At 37.6% G+C, this 15,239-nt stretch overlaps 1 protein-coding gene across 1 annotated transcript; it reads right to left on the reverse strand.

The window, feature by feature from the left end:
- Nucleotides 1-668: 668 nt before the first annotated feature.
- LOC110761749 (glycolipid transfer protein 3-like) lies at nucleotides 669-3,346 on the reverse strand. The gene is made up of 6 exons (XM_021964303.2): nucleotides 3,072-3,346; nucleotides 2,927-2,982; nucleotides 2,381-2,511; nucleotides 1,483-1,618; nucleotides 1,141-1,284; nucleotides 669-1,002 (listed from the first exon to the last, which is right to left on the reverse strand). The coding sequence occupies exons 1-6, from the start codon at nucleotides 3,298-3,300 to the stop codon at nucleotides 967-969; spliced, it is 732 nt and encodes a 243-aa protein (XP_021819995.2). The 5' UTR covers nucleotides 3,301-3,346; the 3' UTR covers nucleotides 669-966.
- Nucleotides 3,347-15,239: the final 11,893 nt, after the last annotated feature.

Below are 15,239 nucleotides of genomic sequence, written 5' to 3' on the forward strand. Positions count from 1 at the left end.
AACAATATATATCTCAAACTTAGTGACAAATATCATCAACTCAATGGACTACAGACATGATTTCCAGCTAAGATGGTATCATCCACCTATAATCACAACAAATGAGCTGAACTGTGAAGTCTCACACTAGTCATGCGAATGGTCCTCTTTATGATTACTGAGTGATCTAACCTTAAGGAACAGTTCCTTGAATCAACAAAAACATCTTCAGTCATATTGCCAAGTTCATTGAAAACAAGAGCTGTATCATTCAATCATCAAACTGAAATTAACACATTTGTCCTCTATGAACTTCTCCCTTACCAAGTAAATACTTGACATCCATATGCCTAACTCCAGAAGGCCTCTTATTATTCTTCGCAAAAGAATACTGCCCCTTTATTGTCACAAAACAATTGAACTGGTCTTTCTATGGAGCTAACCACTTTCGAGTCTTGATGCTAGGCCAGCCGTTTAACCCGTCTTAAAAAAAAAAAAAATTATTTTCATATTCCAATAAGATTTTTGGCACCAGACTGATTGTGATCCATTTGTAATTAGTACCTAATTTCTTTTTTAAATGGTTATGATCCTGCTATGATGAAAAATTAAAAATTAAAAATTAAAAATTTCTCATTTGCTAATTCAAAATCTTTAATATGTTTTTTGGTTGTTGGGTGTATTGAGTATTGAGTGTCTTTAGACACTTATTGCCTGTAACAACTCCCAAGCTTATGGCTCAACTTAATATTACATACAAAACCTGTCATTTCTTTGAACAGGTAAAAAAACTATACAGAGGATGGATGAGATCATAGCTGGGGGTTTCTTTACACATTGTAGAAGCTTTAAATGGAATATGAAGACAACATTTCTTATCATAGCAAACCATATATAATTTGTACATATTTACATAAAGAGGAATACGGGGCGCCGTATGATTCATGTCTGTACACTAATTCTGCTTTTCTTTATTGTGTATGTTCCTCAGTTAGACTTCAACTTGTCCAAATGATAAAATCTCTGCAAAATCAAGTATAACGAAACATATTAAAAAGGTTTTTTATTTTTTTGTTTTTCTTGAACATGTTAAAAATTTGTGTGAGCCAATAAAAAGAAGATAATTAGTGAATGCTAAATGTTTGAAGAATAATACTGCACCAGAATGGAGTGGATCTGTTCCAGATAAGGCACAAGCAAGGAAAGAAAGGTCTCAATTTCCACTTTCAATTTGTCATAGTTTTCATCTTTTGCCATGAGGCTACTAAAGAAGGTTTCATTGTCAGGTACTAGCATAAGAGCCACCTGCAAACATTACATTTGTTAGTCCAAGCAGAATTTGAAGCTATATGTAAAGCTTAACTTAGGTAGTTAAATTGGAGACAATAATATCCGTGTCACTTGAGCTAAAGGCGCTCATGGGCCGGTCTGGACCTTTATACCAGCGATTTAAACAAATGTCATCTAAGAAATAATGAATCTGAACTAAAAAGAAGGTAGTACTTTAGAAGCAGCTGATGAAATCCATCTATGCCATGGCTTCAAAGTGAGGTTATAAGACTCTTCCACTGCCTGCTTCATATTCTTCCCAGGATCTCTTATTAAATTTTGAAACAATGCCACGGTAAAATCAAGGGATCTGGATGTAAAACAAATCAATTAGTTTATAAGGAAAATGAAGAATCGTGTGCGTATACAGTTGATAAATCCAAGAATATATGCACCTAAACAGTGGGTTATGTCTATCTAAGGTTGTTAGCATTTGCATAAAATGACAATTTTGATGAATGTGTAACGTCCAACTCAAGAAATGTAAAAGTGGGCTGTTTATTTTTGGATCAATTATACGAGTTGAGTGATGTGACGTAATTGAGACAATTGTTTAATTCTTGCTTAGCTTTGGCTGGCTTTCTAGTTTCCATTAAAATAAACAATAAAAATGAGGATTAAGGTTGGGGTTGTACTGTCAACGGGCATAGTCCAATGAAAAATGGCATTGATTTGCATATCAGAGGTATTTAAAGTATCATTTGTACTAAAAAAAATAAAAGACTGGGAGCTGTACTAATAATGTTAACTTTGAAGATTAAAATTAAGCGATAAAAAAGAAGAAGATATTCTCCAAACCAAAACAAGTACGCATACTGTGCTGCATGACAGTTCACACATCATCTAAAACCATAAACTAATGCATATTTGTCGTTAATTAAATCAAGCTGACTTTGATTTATGAGTAACTGGAATAAATAAGTACAAAATTAATATAGATAAAGTAAGCTGGGTAACAGTAGATTTGGAATAAATTATTGATTGTTGGTTGTAATTAAATATTTTAGTCAAGTACAAGCACAATAATTAAATATGTACTTATTAAATTACCTGACGAGGCAAACAAGATTACCTGGTGAGCCAAACGACGGCTCTACTAGAACTAGTAACATTTCTTGCAATGCCTTCGGTCGCCTCCATTTTCAAAATCTCAACCATATTTGAGTATGTTGAAGGATCAGATTCATGTTTCACTTCCAATCTCTACACACAGTAACAAATAAAATGGTAACTAGTTAAGGCCATGTGTTAATTATTTTCTGCCACCATGAAAAGTCAAGGAGAGGTAGAGTGGACTTAAAAAACAATTTTTCACAATGGAAAATCCATTGCTATTGAGTAAGATGAAATTGATGTTTTACCTAGAAATTTCATGTTTTCTTTACAAAGATATATCTTGTGAGATGAATCTAAACTATTTTGATTAAATTAATTGTTATGAATGTGCATTTTAAATTTATGACCAAACATTGTATCATAAGTCTGATAAGAGAACATTATCCTATATACAGGCGCGTGTGAATGCATATTTGTATTGTTCATGGATATTGATTGAATGGATTACTAAAATATATACAGATGCATACATCAATATATGTAAGCTTGGTTTTGCAATTACCCGAATATTCTGATGAATATCTTGCCTGAGAACAGCCATTGTTGGTCCAATTTTATCTGCAAAAAAGGTACACGACTATAAGGTTCAATGGGTATTCTCTGTGTGAGAGAGAGAGAGAGAGAGAGAGAGAGAGAGAGAGAGAGACCAAGAACTTGAAGAAGCAAGCTGCAGAGAGAAAGGAAAGGCCTTGTTGGAATATGGGCAGCCTCGTGATTGATAAAGGCAGCATCACGATCACGTGCATGATCATCAACATCACCATGTTCAGCAACTGGGACCAATGTTGCACTTCTAACTTCGACCATCACCGACAGTTCTTCAATGGCACGCATAATCTCTGATCCTTTTTTCTGATCCATTATCTTTCTTTTCATCTTGGTCCTCTGCAACTTCAAACTACTGCAGAAATGAAGTCGTCTTGGATTTATAGAAAGAGAGAGCTCTTATGTTTGCATCACTGCCGACGACTATCTTCTTGTCTAGGTCTTTGTGAGGCACGCTATGCCCCCCCATTTGTTAATTCTTATTTAATATGGTGTTGATGAGAGCATGGCCAGCTAGCCTTGATCCCATCATTTATAGTTATTCTGATTAATTTTTTCCCATTCTGTGGTTCCGAATATTTTTGTATTGAATTGTTTCTGTTATATATACTCTCTGATGGTAACCTTAGTTTTGACCTGTCATCTTAAATAACATTTTATTCTTAGCTTGACCTTATAGTTATCACATATATCTAGTGGCGGATTCAGAATTTCACACTAGAGGGGCCCTTCATAAAATTTTAAAAAATAATTAGAGAGAGTTATCGTTTTATTCAGTGGCTCAAGCACTAACCGGTTAATTAGTTAATACTACACTATAACAACTCATTTTCGCCCACTTCATACTATTATTTCATATTGATTACTAAAATATCCATTCATTACAATCATATTCTGAATTTCAAATTTAAAAATATTTGAAGATTAATCTCATCATCTACACTATTCAAACTCAAAAGAAATACGAAAAATATTCATAAATCCCAAAGGTAAACAAGCTACAAGGCAGAGAAACCAAAGCACAATCACAAAAGCCAACATGAACTAAAAGCTACAGGGGGAGAAACAAATGACCCAAAAACACCCAATTCGTGTATATATACATATATATACATACATAAGTACACATCTTGTACACGATTAATTGATTGTTAGCATTTTTGTTGTTGTCTAAATACCAGATGGTTAGCATAGAATGTGTATTTGGGAGAAATTTTTGCATATGACGAGTGTAGACAACCCCCCTAGTGGTCACATAACCAACACATGAGAGTTATCATGTGAAAACCCACTAAACACAATAAACGAGCAGTTCCACGATGCATGACGGCTTACCTACACGCGTGTGGCATTCCTAGCTCATGAAGAAATGATAGGTGAAAAATTCTTTGATACGACGACAGATCAAGTCACTCGTTTGGCCACATACAGAAATAAGGAGATGCCTTGTATTTGGGGTACCACATGGCGAATTCAAGAATTTTTTAGGGGAGGGACGATATATAAATGAATAAAAACTATTAAAAAAAAATTAAAAATTTAGATAACCAAATAATTAGTAATTGCTTTGTCTTCAATTCAAGTGATAAGTCGTGGTAAGGCATGTTTTCTCTTTCTTTATTTTTATTTATTTAAAAAGAAAACATAAACTTGTTGCGCCCGCGTTGTGCTTGAAACAAATAACAAACCCTCTTTGAGGCATTTTATCAAACAGTTTGTGGACACTAGTAGAGGAGCAATTTCCGACACCTCCAAAGCTTTTTTCGCCGAAGAAAGGTGCAACTGCTGATTCCACCCGAATGCAAAACTTTCTTATTGTATGAGTGGCTGGATGTTTGACGTTCCACCGCCAGATCAAATATTTAAGTTGTCCAATATTTAAGTTGTGAATAGAATATATCATGTACGTATAGGACAGCTTTATCTATATATATATATATTGGTATAAAATATAAAATATAGAGAGAAAGCAGATTACCGAAGAAACAAAATGTAAATTATGTCCTCAACAGATTGCAGATGCAGCCAGAGATTTGGTGATTAAGGTCAAAGAGTATTAGCCAAAACCGCTCCAGGTTTTATTCAGGGAAAGAAGAGACCTAGCAATTATATAATTATATTTACGCTCACTTTTTGGTTTATCTTCTCTGCAGAACCATGGCCTACAAGTTCTAATTATAATTAATTCAGTGGAATCCTGGATTAAGCTTCTAAAGTGTGAACGCGAGGGATTCCTTTGAGTACCAAAACGTTTTAAAAGCAGTTGAACTTGAGAGAGTTTCTAAACAACATTTTTCTGCATAATTTACTAAGCATGATCCATGCTGGGCCAAGTCTCATCTTGCTATGAGCCCTTGTGAGATAGAATTTAAGTTATTTACACTTACACTCCTTGAGGTTTTCGGCCTTTCACAAAATTCCTTGAGGTTTTAGAAATTACTTGAACACCCCTTGAAGTTTTAAATTGTTTTCACAAAACTCATTTTCATTGATTTTTCATCCAAAGATTAATGATTTTATACAAAAAAATTCTTCATATGACAAAGTTGGCCTTTGAGATTAGATTGCATATACTTCATTGAGGTTAATTTTGTCATTTACATGAGTTTTGTTTCAATGAAATCATCAATTTTTGGACAAACAATCAAGGAAAAGCGTTTTTATGAAAACAAATTGAAACCTTAGGGGGTGTTTGTGTAATTTTTAAGACATGAGGGAGTTTTGTAAAAACACAAGAAACCTCAGGGCGTGTTACTGTAAATACCTACTCTAGAATATATCCATACATACATTATATTATAGGCGTTTTATCGAGAGCCGGTCAATCGGCTAATGAAATTTGTGCTTCTTTTCTTTCTTGTAATTCTAAATTTGGGCTGAAAAATGACAATGACACATTTGTTAAAATGGATTAGGACAAGAATTGGATATTTAGCACTAATCTTGTCTTGGGCCAAACAAGTAAGTATTTAACAATTAGACTAGGTAGGATCAGATAAGACTCAAATTAAAATTGGGCCTTAATTAACGTCAGCCTAAAATAAGACCCATATTTAAAATAAAAAACACGCGAGCTTTGAAAATACGATGTGTTTATAATGAGTGGTCTCTGGTGCGGCTTATTCAAGAGGGTTCCTTGATAGCCTTTAGATCGTTACAATGGTTTAAATTTAAACATTTTTCTTTATGCTACAACTCGGTTGCAGTTATCCGTTTTTAAAACCAACTTCGTGAGCGATATGAGCGTTTCTCAAGTGAACGTGAACTGACTAAGAGTCATTTCTCTCTGATCAAATTAGCCTAAGGCACCCATCAAATCATTCTCAGTCTTTGAATCTCTCCTTTCCAATGACAAGCTCACCATTTTTATTCCCAACTAGCATATTTACTTCCTAAGCTCTCCTTATCAAAGGCATTCATTCATTCTGAATCTCAAGATATATCTTAACAATGCGTAATAAATTGCATTAGCTGCAAATAAAACCAATTCAATAAGATGTGTGTGATGAACAATGTTGTCCTGGGATCTATACAGATTAAAAAATAACAGTTAAAAAAAATAATATGATATAACTTCACCAAATGATTGAGGGCCGAATCCATTTCCTTTTCAGCTTCGGGCTAGAAGTACGTATCGTAAAAATTAGAATAGTAAAACTAAATCAAAACTTTTAAAAGAACAAATTAATGTAGTTTATTTATACTGGGTGTGCCCTCTAGTTGAAGTGAAAGATAGATCTTGTATAGTTTTCTGACACCACCCATTCCAGTACCTCCTTCCTAATGCTCTCTCTTTCACTGCAAGCAAAACAATGACCCCATTTCTACTTCACATTGCAAACCCCCCGTTTTTCTAAAAACCTTGTACATGTTTTGGTATTCCAAGTCTCCTCTTTTTAATTTTTTTAATTTTTTATAATCTTCTATGTAAGAAACATTTTTACTCTGTTTCCTGAGCCAATCTTTCAAATCTTCACATTCCTTGATTATCATAAAAGTTTCACGTAATGGAAATGTTCAAATCTTCACAAAATCCAATCCTTATTAAACCAGCATATTTGACCATTATAATTGTTGGCCACCCGAAGGTGCATGTTTTAAATTTATAAAACTCGCAAGCGTACGAATCGTTTGTAGAATAAGCATGTGTAAGTGCGAGGTCGTATCCACAGGGAGTGCGTGAAAAAGATGGAAAACAAACCCAACCCAAGTTCATTCAAAGTTGAAAAAGAAAAAGAAATAAAGCAAAGAATTGAAAATGCAAATAAACTAAAATTGGGAAAAACTAAGGTTTTAGATTCCATACCATTATTCCATAAACTCTAACAATTCCTACGGAGTAGCAATCAAGAAATCAATCTACTACTTTCTCAAGATATATCAATTAAGCATGCATTTTTATGAATCTTATGTAAATTCCCCTTCCCTTCATAATTACAAATTCTAAGCCATCCTATGTGAAAAATATTGTTTAACTACAAAGGATCAAAGAAAATTGTATATTAGTAATACGAAACCAAGGATGCATTAATAGATTAACTTGTATTCCTAACTACCACAAATACATGATAGAAGTGGTGAAAAGAAAATTAACCTATTAATCATGTGAAGGTGAAATTATAAACATTGAAGAATATAATAGTTGGGAATTGAAAGTTAAGAACTAGAACTTCATTTCATAATGGTATTTCATCATTAACAAAGTTTAACTAGACATAAATAACATAACAATACAAGATAAGAATTAAGAACAAAGAGGAGAGGGAAAAATTGCATCATCAACCCCTTGGTTCCTTGCCTCATGGCTCCCCAAGGTTCTCTCCAATTATATTGCCATTTTTCCTCTCCCTAGATCCTTGCCTCTCGGCTCCCCAACTGTTAAACTACTATCTATTTTGGTGCCAAAACTCTTACACAAATTCTGCACACCTCTTCCATTGTGTTGGTCTCTATTTATAGAGGAGTGAGATCCTTTTGCAGCTGCTATTAAACCATTACCAACGTGGGTTATATCATTACATCAACATCTTTTTATTTCTTTTTATTTTTGGCTGACCACAAATACCCATGCTTTCTTCACATGTAAGCTGCAGCTCAACATTCTTTTTCATTATCTTTCTTCTTTTGGCAGCTGCCATCCCTCTTTCTTTTCTTTATGTTTCTCTGCTCATTACTTGTAGGCATATTGGCATTTGAATTTCATATCTTGTGTCAGCCAACAACATGCTTTATACTTCTTTTGCTGTGGTAAATCATGTGACTTTGCTGCTGCACACATGGTTGCTGTTCAAAGTTGCTGTTATCTTTCTAATGTAATTCCTCACATGCACACATGATGGGCTTCCATCATGTATTCTTTGCTTCTCATCACTTGTACGCCTATCATTTGATAGCACATGCGTGGCTGGCTCCCCACTGCAAACATCAAAGTGCAATATTACAAACCAAAAAGTGGTGCAGAAAATAGTAAGCAAGCATATTTATCTACTTAGGAAGGTTGAAGAAATTATAAATGCATATACACGTATATAACCTTAAGATAAAATAAAGAGATTACCATTATTTATGTAAAGAGTATGTAAGCAAGTAAATAAGTGAAAACACACTTAATTAACTAAAATTGTAAGAAAAACAATTACTAACAAATATAATTTAAGGATAGAAAATGTGATAATTATGTGCTCATCAATAATACAAAAAATACATCCACTATAAATTATCTAACTGAAAAGAAGCCAATGAGTCCAAAGAAAGCAATATTCCATAAGAAAAGAAAAGGTAAACCTAAAAATAAAAATAGACAAAAATCTCAAAACATCTGCAGAAAAGGTTGATACCATAAAGTAGAGAGAAGAGAAAGATTAAGTAGAGTATTCGATCAAGTTGAGAGAAAAGGAAGGTTGAGAGAGAGAGAGAGAGAGAGAGAGAGAGAGAGAGAGTGGTGACCCGTTGAAAAGCACTGGGAAACTCACTTTAGTTAGCTTGGGAAAAGGTTGCTAATGAGGTGTTTTTAGTGTGCTAAGGAGGTGTTTTTAGTCGGCCCCAACATTAGTAATCCCCATTTAAAACTAGAAGTAGGTGAACTAAACATGGGCCAAATTTTAATCTAAGCCATTCGAGGCCTGGGTAGGACGTGTAACAACCAAGGCATTATAGTCATAACGGCATAGATTGGGCATCTCTAGAGTTGGGCTTAAGAAATAAGATTCTCCAACTTCGGCATGCTAGCCAAACAAGGCTATCGTATCTAAACCAATTGTTCTTTTTTAAACGCCTCTTTTCATTCTCCCAATATGGCATCCCATAATGCCTAGTAGGTGTCGATAATATGTCTCTTATCACCACAGTCATCATACTTCAGTTTTTCTTTTTCTGCAGAAGTCATGCAATGAGGTGGAATGACAGAAAAGCTAAACCCTACATAGTAAGTAAACACAACATCAGGTTCTCAAGTCTTGGTGCCAGATCCAAGCATAGTAATCTGGCATTAAGCCTCCTGACGGACCATAAAAAATATATTTTCGATACTCGGAACTTTATGACTTCGTAGAATATCATTGCGGACCTTGTGATAAGTATCGTCAATGCCAGCCAAGAAATCATACACACGATTTGCCATAACAGCAACATAAAACGTCTTCATATCATTAGCACACTTCATTTGAAAATGGACGTCTCTTGTCCAATTCAAGCTAGATTGCCTTAAGTTCGACAAAATAAGTGGAGACAGGACGACCCATTTACTTGAGACAGGTAGCCTGGCACCGGAGTTCATAGAGCTCGGATATGTCAGAGCCATCATAAAACATCTGATTAATAGCATCCTAAATATCCTTAGTAGTAGGTAGAGTATGAAACATATTCAACAAACTAGGTTTCATAGTTCGCAACATCCAACTTTTCACAGTAGCATTAGTAATTTTCCACTTCCCAAATTATGGGTCTTGGGAATCCGGGGCATCAGTGTCACCAGTCAGGTAACCCAATTTGCCTTGTGTAATAGCATGGAGTTTGATCATCAAAGCTCATATTGTAAGATCCCACATCGACCAACGGAGAGGGGGTTGATGTGCCTTATATGTACATGCTCACATTCATCTAGCACGAGGCCTTTTGAGAGCTCACTGGCTTCGGAGTCGTAGGAACTCCGAAGTTAAGCGAGTTGGGGGCCAGAGCAATCCCAGGATGGGTAACCCATTGGGAAGTTGGTCGTGAGCTCCCAAAAACAAAACCGTGAGGGCCAGAGAGGGGGGCCTAAAGCGGACAATATCGTGCTACAGCGGAGTCGATCCGGGGTGTGACAATTTGGTATCAGAGCCACTCTGCCGTGTGGTGTGAGTGTGCCGACGAGGACGTTGGGCCCCTAAGAGGGGTGGATTGTAAGATCCCACATCGACCAACGGAGAGGGGGTTGATGTGCCTTATATGTACATGCCCGCATCCATCTAGCACGAGGCCTTTTGGGACCTCACTGGCTTCGGAGTCATAGGAACTCTGAAGTTAAGCGAGTTGGGGGCCAGAGCAATCCAATGATGGGTGACCCACTGGGAAGTTGGTCGTGAGCTCCCAAAAACAAAACCGTGATGGCCAGAGAGGGGGGCCCAAAGCGGACAATATCGTGCTACGGCGGAGTCGATCCCGGGATGTGACACATATCTCATAGTTGGATCCATTCAATTTGAATCCCACGAGTATATGAGTGGATGATTCAATGTGAATTGTCAAAATAAAGGTATGAGTAGCAGTAGGGGAAGTACAACTAGAAGCTGGTGAAGAAATAAGGTCATTGATATTTGGCATGGTGATGGATGGCACGATGGCGGCAGTAATGGCAGTAGCAAGGTAGGCAGCATCGACGGTGGCAAGGTAGACGGCGGCGAAGGTGGCAAGGTAGACGGCGACGGCGGGCTAGGATTACATACTAGGTGTATAGTGTAGCGGTAATAGGTAGTGTTTAGGGTTAGGGTTTTTTATGTTGTAGAGATGGATATCAACCAACTCAAAAGTAATTAGGGTTTAAACTCATATGTTTATTCTTCTCTTAAGGAGAAATAGATATACTACATACAAAGTGGGTACAAATAGGAAATATATACAAAATCTCCTATGAACAAATACCGAGTGGGTACAAATATATTAATTCTAATAAAATGCAAATTCTAATCCTAATAGGAACGTTGACTTTGACTCACGCCAATGATAACTACTTATTTGTTTTGCTTTTACTTTTCTAAGGAATCATCCAAAATAACTATTTAATTTGAAGTTAATTGAAAAGGGAGCTGTGGGCTGTTATCCATCCTCCAAGAAAGTCATTCTCTGCTCATTCAATATAATCAGTTCAATAAATGAATTATGAACCATAAGCAAATATGTTTAAACCCAGATTAATTACAAATAAAGAAAAATCTCAACAAAAAAGAAGAAGAAGAAGCAAGATACAGATTGTTCAGCATACATTTTATTTCGAGCCTGTTAACTTATTCTGAAGTACACATGAATTAAGGAGGGAAAGAAAACACAGAGGAAGAAGAACAGAACCAATTGAGAGCTATAGGCATTCTTAATCCGACCTTTTGACAAATCATCACTTAATAATGTTAGAAGTATTGGCATCTTGTGCAATTGTCATCTTGTGAAACACAAAGACATGAAACACAAGACAATCCTTGTCTCATGGTACACTTGTCTCATTCCTTGTTTTAGGGAATACTTTTCTTGAAGTATGTAATCCTTGTCTTAGGGAATGTTTCATGGAATGTTTTAGGGAACTTTTGTATTAGTATAGGATAATTACATGTATAAATGTTTTGATGTGAAATAGAATGAACACAAGTTGAAATCAGAAAAATATGTGTAGCTCCCAAATTCTCTGCACTATCCATTCTCTCTACTCATCCTTCAACATATCCTCCTAAATTTGACATGGTATCAGAGCAGCGATCTTGCTGACTCTAGTCTCGAATTGTTGCTGCTATCATGGGAGAAAATGATTTCTTTCCCATTGAAAGTAGCACCACCGATCCGGCTACTCCTTCACAACCTACCTTCACAGAATTTGCTACTCAAATGGCTGAGTTGATGAAGACACAAGCATCGACATCAACTACGACCCCGACTCCGACAATTACCTATGAAACCTCTTCTGCACAACTTGGCATTAAATTGGATGGCTCCAACTATGCCTTATGGTCTCAAGTTATTGAGATGTATGTTGCTGGCAAAGACAAGCTGGGATATCTCACTGGTGAACTCCCAGCACCTTCTCAGACAGACCCGACATTCAACCGATGGCGAACAGAAAATGCAATTGTGAAAGGGTGGCTAATCAACTCCATGGAGCCAAGGTTAATTGGCAACTTCATTAGATTCCCGACGGCCAAAGGAGTTTGGGATGCAATAGCCACAACTTTCTTTGATGGCACTGACACCTCCCAAGTGTATGATCTTAAAAGGCGAATCTCCCGTATGCGACAAGGGGGAGGCTCGATTGAAACTTACTACAATGATCTCCAAGGCTTATGGTGAGAGATCGATTTTCATCGTCCAAATGAGATGAAGTGCGAGCTGGATATCAAGAAATACTATGATATCATCCAAGAAGATCGAGTTTATATTTTCTTGGATGGTTTAGATGATCGACTTGACAAAGCCCGAAGTGACGTGCTCCAAATGAGTCCATTTCCTACAGTAGAGCAAGCTTATGCTCATGTTCGACAGGAAGATATTCGACAAGCTATGATGTTAGGAGCTCCAACACCAACCGGAGTAGGATTGGCAACAAAAGGAACATACCGACCCTCTCGCCCAACACCAACCCCAGTTACTGCTTCTCTCCAGCTACAGACCACTACCAACAAGACTACTCCACCACCTTTTCGACCCAAGGTTCCCACAGATGGGAATGGTTGCACTCACTGCGGGAATCCAAAGTACACTCGAGAAACCTGTTTTAAATTACATGGCTATCCAGATTGGTGGGAGGGTCTCAAGGCTCGTAAACTTGCTTCTGGAGGAACGGGTCGTGCTGCCCTTGTCACCATGGATCCTCCGATAACATTAATTCCTCATGAAGAATCTACCTCAGCACCAGAAAAGAACTCTTCATCTTTCAGTGACTCAGGTAACTATGGATATGTATTTCATACATCATATACAAGTGACTCCACATGTTGGATTATTGATTCAGGAGCCACAGATCATATGACGTTTGATCCAACCGATTTTCTAAGTACAGCTACACCACAACGAACAAGTATTGCCAACGCAAATGGTGTTACCTCTCCCGTGGTCGGTGATGGAACCATTGGCCTCTCTCCATCCCTTACTCTTCAAAATACTTTGCTTGTTCCATCGTTGTCTAATAAATTGATGTCTGTTGGCCAAGCTACTGAGCAACTAAATTGTTGTGTACTCATGTATCCCGACTTCTGTTTATTTCAGGATATTCTCACTAAGGAGATCATTGGTCGTGGTACTAAGAGATGGGGGTTGTACTATGTGGATGATTTCAGTATGGGAAAGGCACATAGTGTGAAGCACTCATCGACTTGGAAGGATCAACAACTTTGGCTATGGCACTGACATTTGGGGCATCCATCTTTTGGCTATATGAGACATCTATTTCCAGATTTGTTTTCGAATTCCTGTACCACTGATTTCCAATGTGATACTTGTATCTTGGCCAAGAGCCACAGAGTCTCTTATCCATTAAGTACAAATAAAAGTGTTGCTCCATTTGCTTTGATACATTCTGATGTTTGTGGTCCTTCACCTATCTCTACAACTTCTGGCTTCTGGTGGTTTATTACCTTTGTAGATGATTGTACCCGCATGACTTGGCTCTTCATGATGAAAAATAAAACTGATGTGTTCCCTATATTTCAGTCATTTCACAAGCAAATTGAAACTCAATTCTCTACCAAGATTCAAGTCCTTCGTTCTGACAATGGGGGTGAATATATCAACCATGATTTTTAGACTTACTTCCAAATGTATGGCATCATCCATGAGACCACTTGTCCTCAAACTCCTCAACAGAATGGTGTTGCGGAACGAAAAAACCGACATCTCCTTGAAACAGCACGAGCTCTTTTGATTGGAGCTCATGTTCCTCGCCACCATTGGGATGATGCTATAGTCACCGCAGTCTACCTCATCAACTGAATGCCTTCCAAAGTTTTAGACTTCCGGACTCCATTACAAGCACTTGCCCAGCATGGGCCCTTGCCCTCCGTTCAGATGCTTCCGCCCCGAGTCTTTGGTTGTGTGGCATTCGTCCACCTCCATAAGAATCAACGTGGCAAACTTGATCCATGTGCTCTCAGATGTGTCTTTGTAGGCTATGCTGCCCATCAGAAAGGATACCGGTGCTATCACCCCTCCAGTCGTCATACATATGTCACTTTGGATGTCACTTTTATGGAGTCTGAAATGTTCTTTCATGATCTGATGTCCAACTCTCTGCCTCAAAGAGACATACAAATAGAACCAATGGGCAAGGAGGCTCTGGAAATTCAAGAACTTGAAGATTGGAGCAAAACGAATCCCAAAAGTCCAGAAGAAAATGTAACTTGCCCACCCGCGACCAGTCGCATAGAAGTACTGAAGGTGAAATTCGACTTTCCAAATCCGACCGGTCGCCAGGAGCCCAGCGACCGGTCGCATCAAAGTACTGAAGCTGAACATCGAATCTGTCCAGATCCGACCGGTCGCCAGGAGCCCAGCGACCGGTCGCGTCTAAGTACTGAAGCTGAACATTGACTCTGTCCAAATGCGACCGGTCGCTAGGAGCCCAGCGACCGGTCGCTCCACAGCAGAGAGCACAACCTTTTTTCATACTTCACCGATGATGATGCTGAAGACCCCCCCTCACATCTCAGTACCAGCTGATCAATCTCCTGAGAATACTCCTGAGGTACGTGATTCTACTACATCTACTGTTTTAGTTGATGAAACTGTTAGATATCAATTACCCGATAGACAGAACCGTGGAAAACCGCCAATTCGGTATTCACCAGATAATGGCAAGGCATCGAAGTATCCAATTGCAAACTATGTTTCTGCGGAAAAATTATATGCACCCCTCCAAGGCTTTGTACACCAGTTATCCGCAATTCATATTCCAACCAAAGTGAGTGAGGCATTGAAGGATCCAAAATGGGTTCACGCAATGAAGGAGGAGATGCATGCTCTGGAGAAAAATCACACATGGACATTGGAGAATTTACCTCAAGGAAAATGGACTGTCGGATGCAGATGGATTTACA

Source organism: Prunus avium, chromosome 8 (assembly GCF_965620075.1).
Source record: "Prunus avium chromosome 8, drPruAviu1.hap1.1, whole genome shotgun sequence".
Lineage (NCBI taxonomy): Eukaryota > Viridiplantae > Streptophyta > Magnoliopsida > Rosales > Rosaceae > Prunus > Prunus avium.